We start from the raw sequence: 18948 nt of genomic DNA, 5'->3' as shown, positions 1-18948 counted from the left end.
CTCTTCCTCCACATCGTCCCTATGACTGTGCCATAGACTTATTGCCAGGTAAGGGCAGGTTATACTCGCTTTCCGTTCCGGAGAGGGAGGCCATGGAGAAATATATTTCTGATTCTTTAGCAGCCAAGATCATCCACCCTTCCTCATCTCCGGCGGGCGCGGGGTTTTTCTTCGTGGGTAAGAAGGATGGTTCCCTGCGGCCTTGCATTGACTATCGGGGGTTGAATAACATCACGGCAAAGAATACGTATCCTTTGCCGCTGATGTCTTCAGCTTTCGAGCGGTTGCAGGTAGCTTCCTTTTTTACTAAGCTGGACCTCCGCAACGCCTATCATTTGGTTCGCATCAGGGAGGGGGATGAATGGAAGACCGCTTTTAATACCCCCAGGGGGCACTTTGAATACTTGGTTATGCCTTTTGGGCTTTCCAACGCTCCCGCGGTCTTCCAAGCACTCATCAATGACGTGCTGAGAGACATGGTTGATCAGTTCATTTATGTTTACCTGGATGACATATTGATTTTTTCTTCGTCTCTCCAGGAACACATTCAGCATGTCAGACGAGTGCTTCAGAGGCTGCTAGAGAATGGGCTTTTTGTCAAGGCGGAGAAATGCGTTTTTCATGCACAGTCAGTTCCGTTCTTGGGGTTCATCGTGTCGTCCGAGGGAGTGCGTATGGATCCCGACAAGATTCAGGCTGTGGTGGATTGGCCAACTCCAGACTCCCGTAAGGCCCTACAGAGGTTTCTGGGTTTTGCCAATTTTTACCTGCGTTTTATTCGCAATTACAGCCAGCTGGCCGCTCCTTTGACTGCCTTGACCTCCACCAAGCTGACGTTCAGGTGGTCTAGTGCAGCCGAGGCTGCATTTTCCAACCTAAAAAGCCGCTTTGTTTCGGCTCCCATTTTGGTGACCCCTGATCCCTCTCGTCAGTTTGTGGTGGAGGTCGACGCGTCAGAGGTTGGGGCTGGAGCGGTTCTCTCCCAGCGTTCTTCTGCGGAAGGTAAGATGCACCCTTGCGCTTATTTTTCCCATCGTTTGACTCCCACCGAACGCAACTACGATATTGGTAACAGAGAGCTGTTGGCAGTTAAGTTGGCCTTGGAACAGTGGCGTCATTGGTTAGAGGGGTCGGGGGTACCTTTTATCGTCTGGACCGATCACAAGAACCTAGAGTACATTAGATCTGCTAAACGCTTGAACTCTAGGCAGGCTCGGTGGGCTCTTTTTTTCGGTCGTTTTGATTTTTCCATCTCGTACCGCCCGGGCTCCAAAAACACCAAGCCCGATGCCTTGTCTCGTATTTTTGATCGTTCCGAGCGTCCGTCTCCCGATTCCATCGTACCGGAGAGACTGGTCATCTCTGCGGTCATTTGGGAGATCGAATCGAAGGTCCGCAGTGCCTTACAAGGGGTAACGCCTCCGTCCGGTTGTCCACCGAGTCGTTTATTTGTGCCTGAGAACTTGCAGTCCGATGTTATCCGTTGGGGTCATTGTTCCAGGGTCGCTTGTTATCCAGGGGTCAATCGTACCGCTTATTTGGTTAAGCAACGATTCTGGTGGCCTTCTATGGCTCAAGATATTCGTGGTTTTGTTTTGGCCTGTTCAGTTTGCGCTGTTGGTAAGACTTCCAATCGACCTCCAGCAGGGTTCCTTCAGCCGTTGTCAGTTCCTTCGAGACCCTGGTCCCATATTGCGTTAGATTTCGTTACTGCCCTCCCTCCCTCCCAGGGCAACACGGTGGTTTTAACCGTGGTGGACCAGTTCTCGAAGGCGGCTCATTTTATTCCCCTGCCCAAATTACCTTCTGCCAGGGAGACAGCGGTTGCTGTCATTGATCATGTCTTTCGCATTCATGGCCTCCCGAAGGACGTGGTTTCTGACAGGGGTCCCCAATTCGTGTCCAAATTTTGGAGAGAGTTTTGTCGCTTACTGGGGGCGAATGTTAGTCTTTCCTCGGGTTACCATCCTCAGAGCAACGGTCAAACTGAGAGGGCCAACCAAGATTTGGAACGAGTGTTGCGATGTTTGGTCTCTCAGAATCCTTCCTCCTGGAGCCAACAGCTCTCCTGGGTTGAGTACGCGCATAACTCGTTACCTGTATCGTCCACGGGCCTTACTCCGTTTGAAGGTAGTTTAGGATACCAGCCACCTGTTTTTCCGAGTTTGGAATCCGAAGTCGCGGTCCCCTCCGCTCACGCTTTTGTCCAGAGGTGTTCTCGCACTTGGAGGAAGGCTAGAACGGCTCTCCTCCAGGTGCGGGAGCGCACTAAGGCTCAGGCCGATCGCCACCGGTCAAAGCCTCCCGAATACGTCGTTGGTCAAAAGGTGTGGCTTTCTACCCAGAACATTCCTCTTCGCACCGTTTGTAATAAGCTTGCTCCTAAATTCATTGGCCCGTTTTCTGTCACTAAGATCCTTAGTCCAGTGGCAGTTCGCCTCAAACTCCCTCCGGCGTACAGGAGAATTCATCCGGTATTTCATGTGTCCAAAATTAAGCCTGTTTTTCGTTCACCATTTAATCCGCCTGCCCCGGTTCCCCCCCCGCCACGTCTCGTAGATGGGGAACCTGTCTATTCGGTTAAACGTATTCTGGACTCAAGGCGGAGGGGACGCGGATTTCAATACTTGGTGGACTGGGAAGGTTACGGCCCGGAGGAGAGAAGTTGGGTGCCTGCGAGAGACATATTGGATCACTCTCTTATCGATGAATTCAATCGACAGGTAACGGTCCACGGGAACGCCAGGAGGCGTTCCTAGGGAGAGGGGTACTGTCACGGTTCGCAGGTCTGTGGATTCCGTTCTGTTGTTATTGTGTGTGTGTGTGTGTGTGTGTGTGTGTGTGTGGTTGTGTGTGTCTTGACTGTCACGTGTCGTTGCTGGGCAACTCACGAGCGCTGATTGGTGATCAGCGGCAGCTGTTGCTTGTCAGCACTGCTATTTAATGTCTCTGTGTTTGTTCGTTCACTGTCGGATTGTTCTGTGTGCTCACGCTGTGTTCCTTTCAGTTCTGCCTTTCGTTTCCTGGGTTCCTGCTGCTGTTCAGAGTGGATGTTTATCTCGTCTGGTGATCAGCGCTGGATTGCGTTTGGGGATCAGCCCATTGTAGTCCCTGTGCCGCCAAAGAACCAGCTGTACCAGTCTTCCGACCACTCACGTTGTTCACTTTTTCTGGTGCATTTCCTTAATAAAGGAGTTTTGTCACTTGCAATTGAATCTCGAGTTTTCAGTCCTGACAATTTGTTCATGATTAACAATTGTTTATTGAGATAATGATACTAAAACTATTGTCATAAATACTTCAATGTGATAAATAATGTCTTAACTAATAACTTATAAACTATCTACTAATGATCTGTTTGATTTATTTAACAAGATTTGTAAATTGTTAGCATAACATGTATTAATGATTTATGAACGTATATTGTAATGTTTTGTAAATGATTTGTTCATCATCAACTAATAACTTATAAATGTCTCATAACTGAATTAATTAAACATTCATAAAATGTTAACATATCACTTATTAATCATTTATGAATGTATAGCCATGTTTTGTAAATGATTTGTTCGTAGTTAACAAATAATTTATAAATGACTTGTAACTGAATGAATAAAACATTAATAAAGTATTAGTATATAACTTATAAATCATTTATAAATGTATATTCATGTTTTGTAAATTATTTGTTAATCATTAACTAATAAGTCACAAATGACTTATAACTGAACGTTATTATAAAGTGTTACCCAGAACGAGGAAGTGTGACCATATAAGCCCGGTTCTGTCGACATTGCAGAGTAGAACTGTTCCAGCAGCTCCTGTGGCAGGTTGAACTTCCTCAGCTGGAGAAGGAAGTCCAGTCTCTGCTGGGACTTTTTCATGCTGGAGTCTATGTGGAACTCCCACTTCAGGTCCTGAGAGATGATGGAGCCCAGAACCTGAATGACTCCACTGCTGCCTCAGTGCTGTCCATGATGAAGAGTGGGAATAATGCTGGAGTGTTTCTCCTGAAGTCCACTATCATCTCCACTGTTTTGAGTGTGTTCAGCTCCAGGTTGTTATGACTGCACCAGACGGCCAGATCTTTAACCTACTGTCTGACCCATCAATTTCCAGGTCACAGGAGTGGCGCATTCGTAGTAAATTAATAGAGTAGTATTTTCATAAGAAGTGTGTTTTGCCTGAATTGGGCGAACTGAAGTGTTTTTTACACAGAAAGTGTGTTTTTGTTGAAGTGTGTGAATGCACTTGTCTTTATGATGGTCAGAAGAAGCGAAGGCTCATAAGTGATCATCAGCGGAAAAGAGCTGTCAGTTTTTAGGAGAATTTCGGAAAAAACAGAACTGGCGCTGCATTTATTCTGTAAGTAGAATAGGGAAGGTGTAGGACATACAGCGTAAGCTTTTTGAAGAATACGAAAGTGCGGTTTTGGCAGAAACACGTGCAAGGCGATCATTTGTTTATATAAAGCATATACAGTTGTATTTTTTCTAAAATGGCCGATGGTTTCTCTTGATAAGACTCTTATTCCTCGTCTGGTATCGTTTAAAGCTCTTTGAAGCTGCACTGAAACTAATTTTGACCTTCAACCATTTGGAGCCCAGTGAAGTCCACTCCAAGGAGAATAATCCTGGAATGTTTTCATCAAAAACCTTCATTTCTTTTCGACTTATGAAAGAAAGACATGAACATCACAGCTATTTGATTCATCTTGATAAACTTCAGAAAGATGGGATCTTCCATTGATGGATCTATTTTGTCCTCATCCTTTGTGGACTGGAAGAAATCACTTCTATTGCTCTCTCTGTGTGATTCACCTGTCTCCTCCACGGATCTCTCCTCGTGTCTGTGGGCCACGGATGCTCTTCTGCGTTTCTGTACAGTCTGACTTCATGTCTCTGCAGTGTTTGTATTTATTGATCAATTTCATTTGTTCCTGGAAATGCTTCATTGGGCGAAAAGAAAAAAAAAATCACAACTGTCTTGAGCGACGCGTGACGTTTTCTTCATTTGTTGATTTTGAGTCTATTTTTTGAAGAACGAATCATAGAAATTATTGTAACATAAATGTGTTTTTAACCAGTCATGTGGTCCCGTAGAGGATTGAACATTGAGATCGTCTCCGATCACCCGCAGCAAACCGACAGGATCATGGAGCTTCTGGTTTGCCGGACTGTAAATATCTTAAATCAAACCGCTTTTGTGATGTAAATACTTGTGAGACTTTGGGGCTGGCAGCTCTTTGGTGGGTTTTTCTTCATATTTTCTTACTCAAAAAAAACTCTTACTCTTTCAGTGTTTATTCATCAAAATAATACAATGAAGGGTAAATATCAAGACTAACAGTAGTATAAATCAGTGTTTTTAGAAAATATATCAAGAATGAAAGTTTGTTTGGGTTTGAAACATCTGAAGCTCTGTGTACTTCATGTCCATTACTACAGAAACTACTACTGTTGTACGTAGAGCGTAACTCATCTGTAAAGAGCTGAAGGCTGGTGAAGGTCAGTGTTTGAGGTCGACGATGGATCCGAACGCGGCCAACAGGTACTGCTCGTAACCCAGGTGAAAAAAAGTACACTTCTCTACACTGTTAACGGTTTTCTTGTATTTTTACAGTAACGTGCTGCTAAATCTACAGTGACATTTAACAGTGTATGTACTTAAAGTGCTCTATTTTCGCACACTAATTTTGTACTTAATATACAAAAAAAATATTCTTTAGTACCTCTTAAGATCATCTAAGTGTACTCAACTGTGCTATTTTGAGACACCATCTAAATATATTTTTTAAATACAGAGATAGTTGTTACGGTTGCTGGTGTATTAAGCACACGACGAGGAGATATATATAAAACAAGACTTTTACTAGATAATGCACAGGAGAAAACAGGAACATACACCAACATTAACATGCACAACACCGACAACACATGACAGGAAACACAGGGCTTATATACAGGGGATAACAAGGTAGTGATTAGACACAGCTGAATGTGATGATCGGAGTGCTCAGTAACCATGGTGATAAACTAGTGGCGGGAAATGGAACAACAAGAAGTCCAAAACAGAGTGTACATGTAACAATAGTATATTAAAAGCACATTTTAGTTCATATTTCATGGTGTCTCAAAATAACACAGTACATTTAGATGTTCTTAAGATGATCTTAAAAAGTACTAAAGAAGAATATTTTTTGTTTTCACTGGCAGATATTTGTTCTTGTTTTATGCATAAACTCACTTCACTGACATTTTTCATTAAACAAGACTTGATATCTAAAGTTAGGTTGAGAGTTTTATTAAATATCATTATGTAAAATCACTATTATAAAGAGAAATGCTCAACAACAGACTGAAGTGACCACATATTTGATATCTGGAATTACGGAATTATAGACATTTAAATAGTGTCTTGCGTACTGAAAATGAATCAGTTTATTCAGTGATGTGAATTACTGTAGATAGATGATATTTATCATATTCATGTTGAGTGTATCATCTGTGGATTTTCAGTTTTCTGACGTTTGCCATCATATATTGTTTTAAAAATAATTTCTAAACCTAAACATATTGACAAAATATATGAGCTAACAAATTGTAGTTTTTATCTGACAATCAAAAATAGTTATATATGAGTTGAATAATGTATATTAGTTTAATGAAGATATATTAGCGTTATATTCACGGTTTTGGATGAGGAAGGATGGAGTTTCGCATTCCTGTCAGCAGTGATCGGCGTGACTCGGGGAGGGAGGAGTCGTGGGCGGAGTTGCGCGCGGTGGGCGGGACCGGAGGCGGGGCGACGCTGAAACTTCAGACACGCCGAGACTTGAGCATCACTCGAGGAATAAAGGACTGAATTAAAGGTGAGCGCATTCATTCTTAAATATCGTTTTTAGTATATTACATTTAAACATCTGACCTCAGAGAGAGAGTTTTCTCTAACTGTGCTTGTCATTTGAGTCATAGTTTAACGTGTGTGAAAATGAAGCTTGTGTACAGAACAGAGTTTACGGATCAATACGAGTTAATGAGCACACTTATTATCTGAAAGACACGATTTAATAGATCATTTGAGTGTTTAAAGTTTTGAGATGGAGTCTGTTGGGGGAGGAAGGGCCGGATTACAGCCAGGGGCGAATGACAAAACAGCCAACATAAACACACACACACACACACACACACACACAGAGAGAGAGAGAGACATGAAGAGTTTTTAAAATAGAGCAAGAGTATTTTAAAGAAAAATGAAGACTGTTATGTTTTAATGAAAGAGATGAGAGTTATTGAAGAGAGCAGAACACATGAGTGTGTGTGTGAGAGAGTGTGTGTGTGTGTGTGTGTGTGTGTGTTGGGGGAGGGTCTAAAGGGGGTTTAATGACTCCCAGATGTGAGCTTCAGCATATGCTACAACACACACATGCTGAGGAATGTCTGCACACACACACACACACACACACACACACACACACACACACACACACACACACACACACACACACACACACACACACACACACACACAGACTGTATTTACATTGAGAGAGTGTGTGTGTTCTGCTAAACAGATCAATATCTGTGAGACGATTCATGGTTTGATATTACAAGCTGAAAAAATATGGCTTTAATGGGAATGTCTGTCTCTCTCTCCGTCTGTGTCTCTCATTCCATCAGAGTGTCTTTCCTTCTTCGTGACGACCTCATCTCACCGGGGGGTCAGAAGAAATGAGAGAGAGAGAGGGAGAGAGAGAGGGGAGAAGAAGGGAAATTAATGGTACAGAAAATGGCTTCTAGGAAAAGAGCCGAGAGACAGACAGGAATGTTTGCGGCAGCATGAGGGTCGTTTCTGAGAAAAGGAGAAAAGCAGAAGAAAGACACGAGCACATTCTTCTCTGGGGCCGCAGGAGGACAGACAGACAGACAGACAGACAGATAGATAGATAGATAGATAGATAGATAGATAGATAGATAGACAGATAGACAGACATATAGATAGATAGATAGACAGACATATAGATAGATAGATAGACAGATAGATAGACAGATAGATAGATAGATAGACAGACATATAGATAGATAGATAGACAGACATATAGATAGATAGATAGACAGACAGACAGACATATAGATAGATAGATAGATAGATAGATAGATAGATAGATAGATAGATAGATAGATAGACAGATAGACAGACATATAGATAGATAGATAGATAGACAGACAGACAGACAGACAGACAGATAGATAGATAGATAGACAGACTGTCATGTAATGGTGAAAATGATCAGGAGTAAATAAACTACAATCATTTTCTGTCTGTGGGTTTGTTTCTACAGACACTATGAAACTCTGTTACCTGCTTCTGCTGTCAGTGCCAGGTGAGACACACACACACACACACACACACACACTCTCTCACACGCACTCTCTGACCTCTGATGGGTTTGTTCTGCAGGTCTGGTTCTGGCTCAGGATCAGAACTACGATGATTATTTAGACATCTTTGGTGAGTCCATCATGGATTCTGACTCTGTTAATGATGCACAAACACTAAACATGGATTATTGTGTTTGATCTCAACAGGTACTGGCAACAGTTATGATCCATACTTCTGTAAGTGTCCCTCAGAGAGATCCATAGATCATCCTTGAGAAGAAATATCTCTCATATCTGAGCTCATGAAGCTGAAGCTGTTGTTTTTCTCATCAGATCCAGCCGTTTCTCAGCAGGTTTTACAAGCTCAGACGGCAGGACCAGGACAGACCGGTGCGACTCTGCTTTCTTCTCTGACTTTACTGTGTAGTTTTTAATGGTGCTTTATAATTAAAATATGAGACTAATATAAAAGTGTTTTTATTCCAGCGGTGGATTTCCAGACGGAGCCGACTGAACCTGGACCGCTGGGTAAGAGCGCATCACGGGTCAAACTAACCCACCGCGTTATTATTCATATACTATTAAATTATTTTTTTGTATATACAAAAATATATACAATTTAATACTAAAAATTGCTTTTATTTGTATATTTCAGTTTGCATTTTAACTTTTAAGTTTTAGTCATTTTTTTTTTTTTATGTATGGAAGCTTGTTTCTGCCACGGAATAAAAAATAGCTTTCTCACTTTATTTCTCGCAATTTTTTTCAGCAAAGTTTTTTTCTCAGTTGCAAGTTTCTCGCACATTTTTCTCTCAGTTGCGAGTTTCTCAGAATTCTGACTTTTCTCTCAGTTGCAAGTTTCTCACAAGTTTTTTTCTCAGTTGCGAGTTTCTCAGAATTCTGACTTTTCTCTCAGTTGCAAGTTTCTCACAAGTTTTTCTCTCAGTTGCGAGTTTCTCAGAATTCTGACTTTTTTCTTTTCATTTGCAAGTTTCTCGCAATTCTTACGTTTTTCTCTCAGTTGCAAGTTTCTCAGAATTCTGACTTTTTTCTTTTCATTTGCAAGTTTCTTGCAACTCTGACGTTTTTCTCAGTTGTGAGTTTCTCACAATACTGACTTTTTTCTCAGATGCAAGTTTCTCGCAATTCTGACTTTTTTCTCAGTTGCGAGTTTCTCACAATACTGACTTTTTTCTCAGATGCAAGTTTCTCGCAATTCTGACTTTTTTCTCAGTTGCGAGTTTCTCACAATACTGACTTTTTTCTCAGATGCAAGTTTCTCACAATACTGACTTTTTTCTCAGATGCAAGTTTCTCGCAATTCTGACTTTTTTTCTCAGTTGCGAGTTTCTCACAATACTGACATTTTTCTCAGATGCAAGTTTCTCGCAATTCTGACTTTTTTTCTCAGTTGCGAGTTTCTCACAATTCTGACTTTTTTCTTTCCATTTGCAAGTTTCTCGCAATTCTGACTTTTTTCTTTCCATTTGCAAGTTTCTCGCAATTCTGACATTTTTTTTCCATTTGCAAGTTTCTCGCAATTCTGACATTTTTCTCTCAGTTGCAAGTTTCTCGCAATTCTGACTTTTTTTCTCAGTTGCAAGTTTCTCGCAATTCTGACTTTTTCTTTCCATTTGCAATTTTCTCGCATATTCTGACGTTTTTCTCAGTTGCAAGTTTCTCGCAATTCTGACTTTTTTCTTTCCATTCTGAAGTTTCTCGCAATTCTGACGTTTTTTTCTCAGTTGCAAGTTTCTCACAATTCTTTTTTCTTTCCATTTGCAAGTTTCTCGCAATTCTGACGTTTTTCTCTCAGTTGTGAGTTTCTCACAAGTTTTTTTCTCAGTTGCAAGTTTCTCGCAAGTTTTTCTCTCAGTTGCAAGTTTCTCGCAAGTTTTTCTCTCAGTTGCAAGTTTCTCGCAAGTTTTTCTCTCAGTTGCAAGTTTCTCGCAATTCTGACGTTTTTCTCTCAGTTTTGAGTTTCTCACAAGTTTTTTTCTCAGTTGCAAGTTTCTCGCAAGTTTTTCTCTCAGTTGCAAGTTTCTCGCAAGTTTTTCTCTCAGTTGCAAGTTTCTCGCAAGTTTTTCTCTCAGTTGCAAGTTTCTCGCAAGTTTTTCTCTCAGTTGCAAGTTTCTCGCAATTCTGACGTTTTTCTCTCAGTTGAGTTTCTCGCAAGTTTTTCTCTCAGTTGCAAGTTTCTCGCAAGTTTTTCTCAGTTGCAAGTTTCTCGCAAGTTTTTCTCTCAGTTGCAAGTTTCTCGCAAATCTGTCTTTTTTCTCAGTTGCAAGTTTCTCACAAGTTTTTCTCTCAGTTGCAAGTTTCTCGCAATTCTGACGTTTTTCTCTCAGTTGTGAGTTTCTCACAATTCTGAGTTTTTCTCTCAGTTGCAAGTTTCTCACAATTCTTTTTTCTTTCCATTTGCAAGTTTCTCGCAATTCTGACGTTTTTCTCTCAGTTGTGAGTTTCTCACAAGTTTTTTTCTCAGTTGCAAGTTTCTCGCAAGTTTTTCTCTCAGTTGCAAGTTTCTCGCAAGTTTTTCTCTCAGTTGCAAGTTTCTCGCAAGTTTTTCTCTCAGTTGCAAGTTTCTCGCAAATCTGTCTTTTTTCTCAGTTGCAAGTTTCTCACAAGTTTTTCTCTCAGTTGCAAGTTTCTCGCAAGTTTTTCTCTCAGTTGTGAGTTTCTCACAATTCTGAGTTTTTCTCTCAGTTGCAAGTTTCTCACAATTCTTTTTTCTTTCCATTTGCAAGTTTCTCGCAATTCTGACGTTTTTCTCTCAGTTGTGAGTTTCTCACAAGTTTTTCTCTAAGTTGCAAGTTTCTCGCAATTCTGGCGTTTTTCTCTCAGTTGTGAGTTTCTCACAAGTTTTTCTCAGTTGTAATCACAGGCAAATCGGTGCTCGTTCACGCGAGTGTGCAAGCATGGCTTTGTTTCAGATAAACATTACAATTATATCAAAAAGAAACAAAGCACATACATTTGCTTGACCATCCGCAACAGCATCCCATTGAAAAGTTATTTATTTACCTCCAACTCTGGTTGCAGAACACTCAATCCACAGTCTCCCCAACCATTTCCTCCTCCATATTCTTCTTTTCTTTTTCTTGTTTTCGCTGCAAATCAGCGCACAGGCAATTCGTATTGCAAGCTTCTTGCGGGCAACCGTTTTTAATAATAATAATAATAATAACTCCGGTCCTGTACGAGTGATATCGCGTTGTTTCCTTGTCACATCTCGCGTGTGTTTGGTTGTGAAACGTAGTTTGCGTGCAAGAGTTGTCGGCGATTCTTCCTATTGTAAAGTCATGCAGTGTGAAACCTTCTGTCGCCGATCCATCTTGCAGTTTGAACACATCAGCGACTGAATGCTGGCCAAGATAGTCATGCAGTGTGAAAAGAACAGTGACCCGACTACTTTGAAAATCGTAGAGTCTGAACTCGGCTTTAGTTCTCGCAATTCTGACGTTTTTCTCTCAGTTGCAAGTTTCTCGCAATTCTGTATTTTTTCTCAGTTGTGAGTTTCTCTCTCAGTTGCAAGTTTCTCGCTTTTCTTTATTTTCTCTCAGTTGCAAGTTTCTCGCATTTCTGTCATTTTTTCTTCCAATCGTGAGTTTCTTATTTAAAGGTGCCCTAGAACCAGTTTTTACAAGATGTAATATGTCTGACACAAGGTGTCCCCTGAATGTGTCTGAAGTTTCAGCTCAAAATACCCCATATATTTTTTTAAATAAATTTTTTTAACTGCCTATTTTGGGGCATAATTAACTATGCACCGATTCAGGCTGCAGCCCCTTTAAATCGCACATATTTCTATTCAGCTTCAGTTTGATTAGTTTTAGTAATTTTAGTGCTTATTTTATTTCAGTTAGTTGCCATGGCAGCATTTCTGATTTTCATGAGCAGCACATAAGCAGAAAGTGACAAATAAGACTCATGGACCTCATTGATGTGTTTGTTGTGTGTTTGTAGACTGTCGTGAGGAACAGTATCCCTGCACTCGTCTCTATTCTGTCCATCAGCCGTGTAAACAGTGTCTCAACAGCATCTGCTTCTACAGGTCAGCAGACACACTCAAAACACACACACTCAAAAACACAAACACACACACTCACAGTCTCTTTGTGCTTTGTTTCTCAGTCTGCGGAGGGTTTACGTGATAAATAAGGAGATCTGCGTGAGGACGGTGTGTGCCCATGAGGAGCTGCTGAGAGGTGAGTGTGTGTTTGTCGTCTTGCTGCCCTCGTTAGGTGAACGCAGACTAACTTGTTATCTGTTTCTCTGCAGCGGATCTGTGTCGCGATCAGTTCTCACGCTGCGGTGTAGTTGCACTCAGTGGCCAGTGTGGGGCGATGGGCGGCAGCTGCGCCAAGAGCTGCGGATCCTGTTAAACACACACACACACACACACACTAGCCCTGGTACTGCCTATTAGATGCTTTAGGACAAAAATATCTTCTACGCAACTATGCAAACACAATGTGCTAGTGCGCAGCGCCGTTATACATACATACCTATAAACATCTCGATAGTTTAACTAACTTACCCAGATTGTTCTCAGACTGTCACTCCTTGATTGAGCTGAAAAGGAAAAGTGACCATAGAAGAAGACATTTTGTGCTAACATTCACTATAGCACCCCTTGTGGCAAAACATACTTGCGATCTGACCCATTTCAGGATGCAGCGGTTTTTTTGTGTTCTTGCGTAGAGTGTTTCAGACCTAAATCCATCAGACACTTTCCTCTTCTCATATATTCTCCAGCAGCATCTGATGTTTTCTGGACTCATGTAAACTGATATTTACTGTAATAATCTGAATATTTGACCTGTATCACACCACTGGTGCTGTTGTATCTGTTACACTGGTGCAGGAGGAACAGAGATGTCACATTTTTTGTATTATTACTGTTTGTCGTCCAGTGCTGTTGTTGTTGTTTACTTGTTTATTTTGTCTTGGGGTGAGTTATACTGAACCCAGACTCAAACCCTCACACCTGATCTCAGGTCAGAGGTCAAAGCCTGTAAGCACTGACCCAGCTAACAGGGAACATTCTCAGAACTTTAGCTAACGTTCTGGCAAGATCTCTCAAAGTTATGAAAAAAAATAAAATAAAAAATAAATATATTATATATATATATATTCCAGTAATGTTAATAGAATGTTTGTTCAGTTATCTGGTCATTTATAATGTTCTTAAAACATTAACACAAAACGTTATTTATATATATATATATATATATATATATATATATATATATATATATATATCGTTCCTGGAACTTTTTTTTCTTCTGAAACATGTTATTTGGACGCTCATTTAATGTTTTTTTTTTTGTTACTAGTTTCAGAACGTTCAGAGAACATTGAAAAGTAACGTTCCCACAATGTTTACAAAATTATAAAATGTAATGTTTCTTTAACGTTCACATAACCAAGAAAAAAAGTTTAAAAAACTGGATGTTTTGATAATTCAGAAGTGTTTCTATAACTTAATGGAAACGTTAGCATAACGTTTATAGAACATTTTAGTTAGCTGGGGATCGCTACTGAACGTAGACAACTCGGTCTGGGTTCAGCTTTAATATACTCACCATTTACTGTAACATTAGCTGTTCCAAACAAAGTTTTGCAATTTTATTAATAAACATTTTTGTACTGTACATTTAAATGGCATGAGTTTACGTGAAACGTTTTTAAAGAATAGGCTGAAGACATTTCAAGTCATTTTAATGTGTATAAAAATCATTCTAGCAACACAAAAAGGCATTTCACACATAAAAGACGAAGAGTAAACTAAAAAAAATGCCATTTTTCTTAAATGTATTATTGCCTTTAAAATGTATTATTGAAGTTATAGCCGCCCAGCAAACACAAAACGTTTTTACAACTTTTCACAACGTTGTATTTTGGTTGCAATTAGGTAATGTTGTAGTACAACGTTTTAAAAACGTTTTAAAAACGTTTTTTAAAATAAAAAAATAATGTAACCAAAATAAAACGTTTTAAAAACGTTGTGAAAATACCAAGCTGGTATGTTTTCTTTAAGTAGCCAAAAAAACGTTAATATCACGTTTGTCTACTACGAAAACGAAACTATACCAAATTGCAACTTTTGGGAGACGTTTTATTCAGGTGTTAAAATAACGTAATCTGCACGTTGGAATACGACGTTTAAAAAACGTCATGACAGTACCAAAATACAACCATGTCAAAACAAAGACTATGCTAGGGCCAAAACACATACATTCTGTTTTTTTTATTATTTGTTGTGCAATAGCCTATAGCCTACTTTTATTACCACGTTGATCATTTCTGGTATATAAAACATATGTTTTCTTTAGTCAAAAAGAAAAAAAGAAAATAAAAATAAAAAGTAATTATTATAAAGCTATATTATATTATATTATTTTAACCCCCCCCCCCCCCCCCCATATTCAAATCCATCAGTTACAATCCCCCCCCAATATTTCAACATGAAAATCACAGTAGATCTATACTAAAATATGTATAATTCATTTATTTTGTAACAATAATTTTGTTTATAATCGAATATGTGTTTGTCATAATTAATTAGTAAAAAATACCCCCCCTCCATTGAACCGATTGGTAACGCCCAACCAATGCGCATCGCATTTTCACCAAAACAACGCCAGTGGCGCTCTACTGTTTGAATGAATGAGAGCGGGTAGCACCAAAAAAGAAGAGAACCGCTGCCCAGCCGACTATATTAAACTTCTGTTCAAAGAGGGACGTTAAAAAGAATAAAGCATGTACTGAGAAGGAGGTATGAAAACATTGTAATAGTTAAGTACACTCCACATATATTTTAGCTAGCTAATCCATTGCAATTTAGCCATAACTATCAGTGTAACTGTAACCAATTACTAAAACAGCCATCTATTTTGTTACTTCATTTTTCAATAGCGTCTTAGTGACAAAAGTATTCAAATCGGTGTTTGTTTTCTTCCTTAATTAATCTGATTTTTGAATGAATTGGCTGAATGAACGATTTAAGTAGCTCACTCATTAAAACGTCGAATCGCTGCCACCTACTGGCAGTTTCAATATATAACATAATTTATTTATTTTTAGAATCACTCCGTTATGTTAGAATTTGATGAATAGTTATATTCCATAAAGTTATGATAGATAGATAGAGAAGAAATAAATTATCCAATAACGCTACACATAAAACAGATTTTTTTTTAATTAAAAAAAACAAAAAAAACAGGCAGCATACCAACGCTCAACCCCCCAATGTTGAAACCAAATCTACGCCCTTGACTCCATCAGTAGCCTATTGTTTTAACGCTGTAATGTAAACGATAGCTGCTTAACTTTTGACATGTTTAATTGGCGTGCGCATTTAACATTTCGAGTCCCGTGAGCAATCGGATTGGAGTCACCATGGAAACGGGGCGGCAACCAGGCGGCAACTCAACCAACTGACAAGTGTCAAGCAAGAGCACGACCGTCTGTCACTGTTATTTTCACTGCTTTCAGGTAAGTTTAGTGCCTAAAATTACACAAATAATACATACAACTGTTCTTGACACGTTCATACATGTAATTGACAAGCTTCTGTTGAATATTTTCTTCATAGAAAAGGTTTGTTGTCTTTGGAAAAAGATCGTTAGAATCTCAACCGTTAGGCTAACTTTAAGAGGTAGACTAACTTGACTTAAACTCTTATTTATGAAAGTTTGGGCTTTTAATCACATTTTATGTGTAGATTAGAGGTTTTGATAGTTTTGTAAATGATTTTCTGGCAATTTGTCAATGGATGATTAGAAAATATAACTTAAAAGTATGCGGTGTACTGTTAATCGGTGACGTCACTTATATGGAGCGTGAAAATGGGGTGAAACTAACGTTATTTCAAACATGTTTTGATATTTCATGGTAAATAAATATTGATTAAAATTGCACTGTGATTTCAGGAACGTCAGATATATGAATAATTTATATTTATTGCGTCCAAACATAATTAAGTGACATTGTATGAGGAATACTAAATAAGTAAAGCTACAAATGTAAATGCTGGCATCTTAAGACTTTTTTTACACACACACACACACACACACACACTCAGACAAACACACATAGCCTATATATACATATATATGTATATATATATATATACACATATATGTATATATATATATACACATATATATACACACATATATATGTTCTGTATATTATTCTTTCTCATTTCTGCATTTCACCTCTATTCTATTTTTATTTATTTTTTTTAATAAACCTGACATTGAATACTACATTTTGTTGGCCCTGTGACAACTTGTTTATGTTCCTAGATTCTTCCATGTTAAAGTTTGATCAAAAGTTTATCAAGTTTTCAAAAAATTCATCAAATATTTTTTGAGTCCTCTATGGCCATCTTGTTTAACTCTGCATTGAGGACACTTGGTATAGAGTTAGCAACCTACAGTAAGGTCCAACATAATTCAAAATGAGACAGATGATAATAAAAAAAGTACTGAGCATTGTGAATGTAAGAGCCTCACATTATATTAATAACAATCATTGTTGGTGTGTGAATTGCATTTCAGGGCAGTTTGTGAAGACAAGATGCTGTGACAACCTGGACAGAAGTCAGTTCCAGATCCACCTTCAACACCAGACTTCTCATATGGATTGCTGTATACTAGCATATTATTATTCGCTTCAGAATTGGGTGCATGCAGACAAATGTTTATAACATTCTTTCTTTCTGGTGTTGTGTCGAATTCTGTGACCTACCAAATCATATGACTATAGGCATTGCATTGACCTAATCTGACTAAACCTAACCCTAATCCTACCCTTTTGATAATTAACCATGGTTTTACTATAGTAAAATCTTGTTGTTGTTTTTTTTGTTGTTGTTGTTGTTTTTTTGACGTATTGATTACCATTTGTATAATCACACAAATACCATAGTTAAAACTGTTTTTCTAGCAGAACCATGGTTCATTTGTGGTAACCATGGAATTACTACAATGACTATATTTTTTTGCTTTTAATCATGGTAAAACCATGATAAATTTCCATAACCTACACCTTATAACCTACTAGGGTCACATAATTTAGTGGGTTACAGAATTCGGCATTATAACTGTTTGGATCAGCAATTAAAGGGTTAGTTCAACCAAAAATGAAAATAATATCATTAATTACTCACCCTTGTGTCAGTCTACACCCGTTAGACCTTCGTTGATCTTCGGAACACAAATTAAGATATTTTTGCTGAAATCTGATGGCTCAGTGAGGCCTCCATTGCCAGCAAGTTAAAGGATTAGTTCACTTTTTGAATGACAATGTCCTGATAATTTACTCACCCCATGTCATCCAAGATGTTCATGTCTTTCTTTCTTTGGTCAAAAAGAAATGAAGGTTTTTGATGAAAACATTCCAGGATTATTCTCCTTATAGTGGACTTCAGTGGACTCCAGACGATTGAAGGTCAAAATTACAGTTTCAGTGCAACTTAAAAGGCTTTCAGTGATACCAGACAAGGGAATAAGGGTCTTATCTAGCAAAACGATCAGCCGTTTTTTAAAAATACAACTGCATATGCTTTATAAACAGAAATGATCGCCTTGCGAGTGCTTTCATGTTCCGTATTCTTCAAATGCTGTATATCCAATGCCTTCCCTATTCTACGTACGGAAAAAAACTGAACTGGTGCCGGGTTCGTTCCGTAAGTTGAATAGGGAAGGCGTAGGACATACAGCGTAAGCTTTTGAAGCATACACAACACAGGAGCACTCGCAAGGCGATCATTTGTGTTTATAAATCATATACAGTTTTTTTTTTTTTTTTCGAAAACGACTGATCGTTTCACTAGATAAGATTCTTATTCCTTGTCTGGTATCATTTAAAGCCCTTTTAAGCTGCACTGAAACTGTAATTTTGACTTTCAACCATCTGGGATCCATTGAAGACCACTATAAGGAGAATAATCCTGGAATGTTTTCATCAAAAACCTTCATTTCTTTTCGACTGAAGAATGAAAGACATGAACATCTTGGATGACATGGGGTGACTAAATTATCAGGACATTGTCATTCAGAAAGTGAACTAATCCTTTAATTTACACTTTCAGTGCCCAGAGAGGTACTAAAACGTTTAAAACAGTACAGCGGGCCTACTAATATTAGTATTGGGTCTTAATATTGTAGAACAGCACAAGGGTGAGTAATAATATTGACATAATTTTCATTTTTGGGTTTACTATGTCATTAAGACAGCTCCTAGATGCCACCTACTGGCATAAAAATTTAAAATGCAATGAAAACGCTGAAAAAACGAGAAATCGCTAACATAGTTTCTCAAAATCAGGTATTTATTGAACAATAAACTTCTTATTTAATATATATTATTTAAGTTCCGATGCCTATATATCTGTAATTTGTGTTGAAAAAAATCCTTAAAATATAAGCATTAGTTTTACTGCAAACAAGTGATTAAAATATAATTATTATAATCGCAATAAAATAATTTGTATCTATTTAAAATGAAATACTTTACAATTTACAAATTAAATGTTTTTTTCTTCTGTAAAAAC

At 38.6% G+C, this 18948-nt stretch overlaps 1 protein-coding gene across 2 annotated transcripts; it reads left to right on the top strand.

Moving 5' to 3' along the window:
- The first annotated feature begins 6810 nt into the window (after window positions 1–6810).
- On the top strand, window positions 6811–14031 carry mfap2 (microfibril associated protein 2). Of its 2 annotated transcripts, none has more exons than XM_067398914.1 (9): window positions 6811–6871; window positions 8342–8383; window positions 8461–8511; window positions 8589–8618; window positions 8715–8771; window positions 8868–8909; window positions 12348–12435; window positions 12516–12589; window positions 12663–14031. In XM_067398914.1, exons 2-9 carry the CDS (start codon window positions 8347–8349, stop codon window positions 12764–12766), a joined length of 483 nt encoding a protein of 160 aa, XP_067255015.1. In that variant the 5' UTR covers window positions 6811–6871; window positions 8342–8346; the 3' UTR covers window positions 12767–14031. The 2 variants fall into 2 exon arrangements, with proteins under 2 accessions (XP_067255015.1, XP_067255014.1); XM_067398913.1 differs by lacking the exon at window positions 6811–6871 and adding an exon at window positions 7694–7779.
- Window positions 14032–18948: the final 4917 nt, after the last annotated feature.

The sequence above is a fragment of the Chanodichthys erythropterus genome, chromosome 10 (assembly GCF_024489055.1).
Source record: "Chanodichthys erythropterus isolate Z2021 chromosome 10, ASM2448905v1, whole genome shotgun sequence".
NCBI classification, from domain to species: domain Eukaryota; kingdom Metazoa; phylum Chordata; class Actinopteri; order Cypriniformes; family Xenocyprididae; genus Chanodichthys; species Chanodichthys erythropterus.
Note: the sequence above shows the minus strand (reverse complement) of the source record. Positions and strands in the feature narration are given on the sequence as shown.

What these genes read in the sequence shown, in the direction of transcription:
- mfap2 (XM_067398913.1), top strand. Translation starts at nt 7,731, where the DNA reads ATGAGAGAGAGAGAGGGAGAGAGAGAGGGGAGAAGAAGGGAAATTAAT. An exon ending in CAGTTATGATCCATACTTCT is followed by an intron (nt 8,619 to 8,714) that starts GTAAGTGTCCCT and finishes TTTTCTCATCAG; the next exon opens with ATCCAGCCGTTTCTCAGCAG. An exon ending in GACTGAACCTGGACCGCTGG is followed by an intron (nt 8,910 to 12,347) that starts GTAAGAGCGCAT and finishes GTGTGTTTGTAG; the next exon opens with ACTGTCGTGAGGAACAGTAT.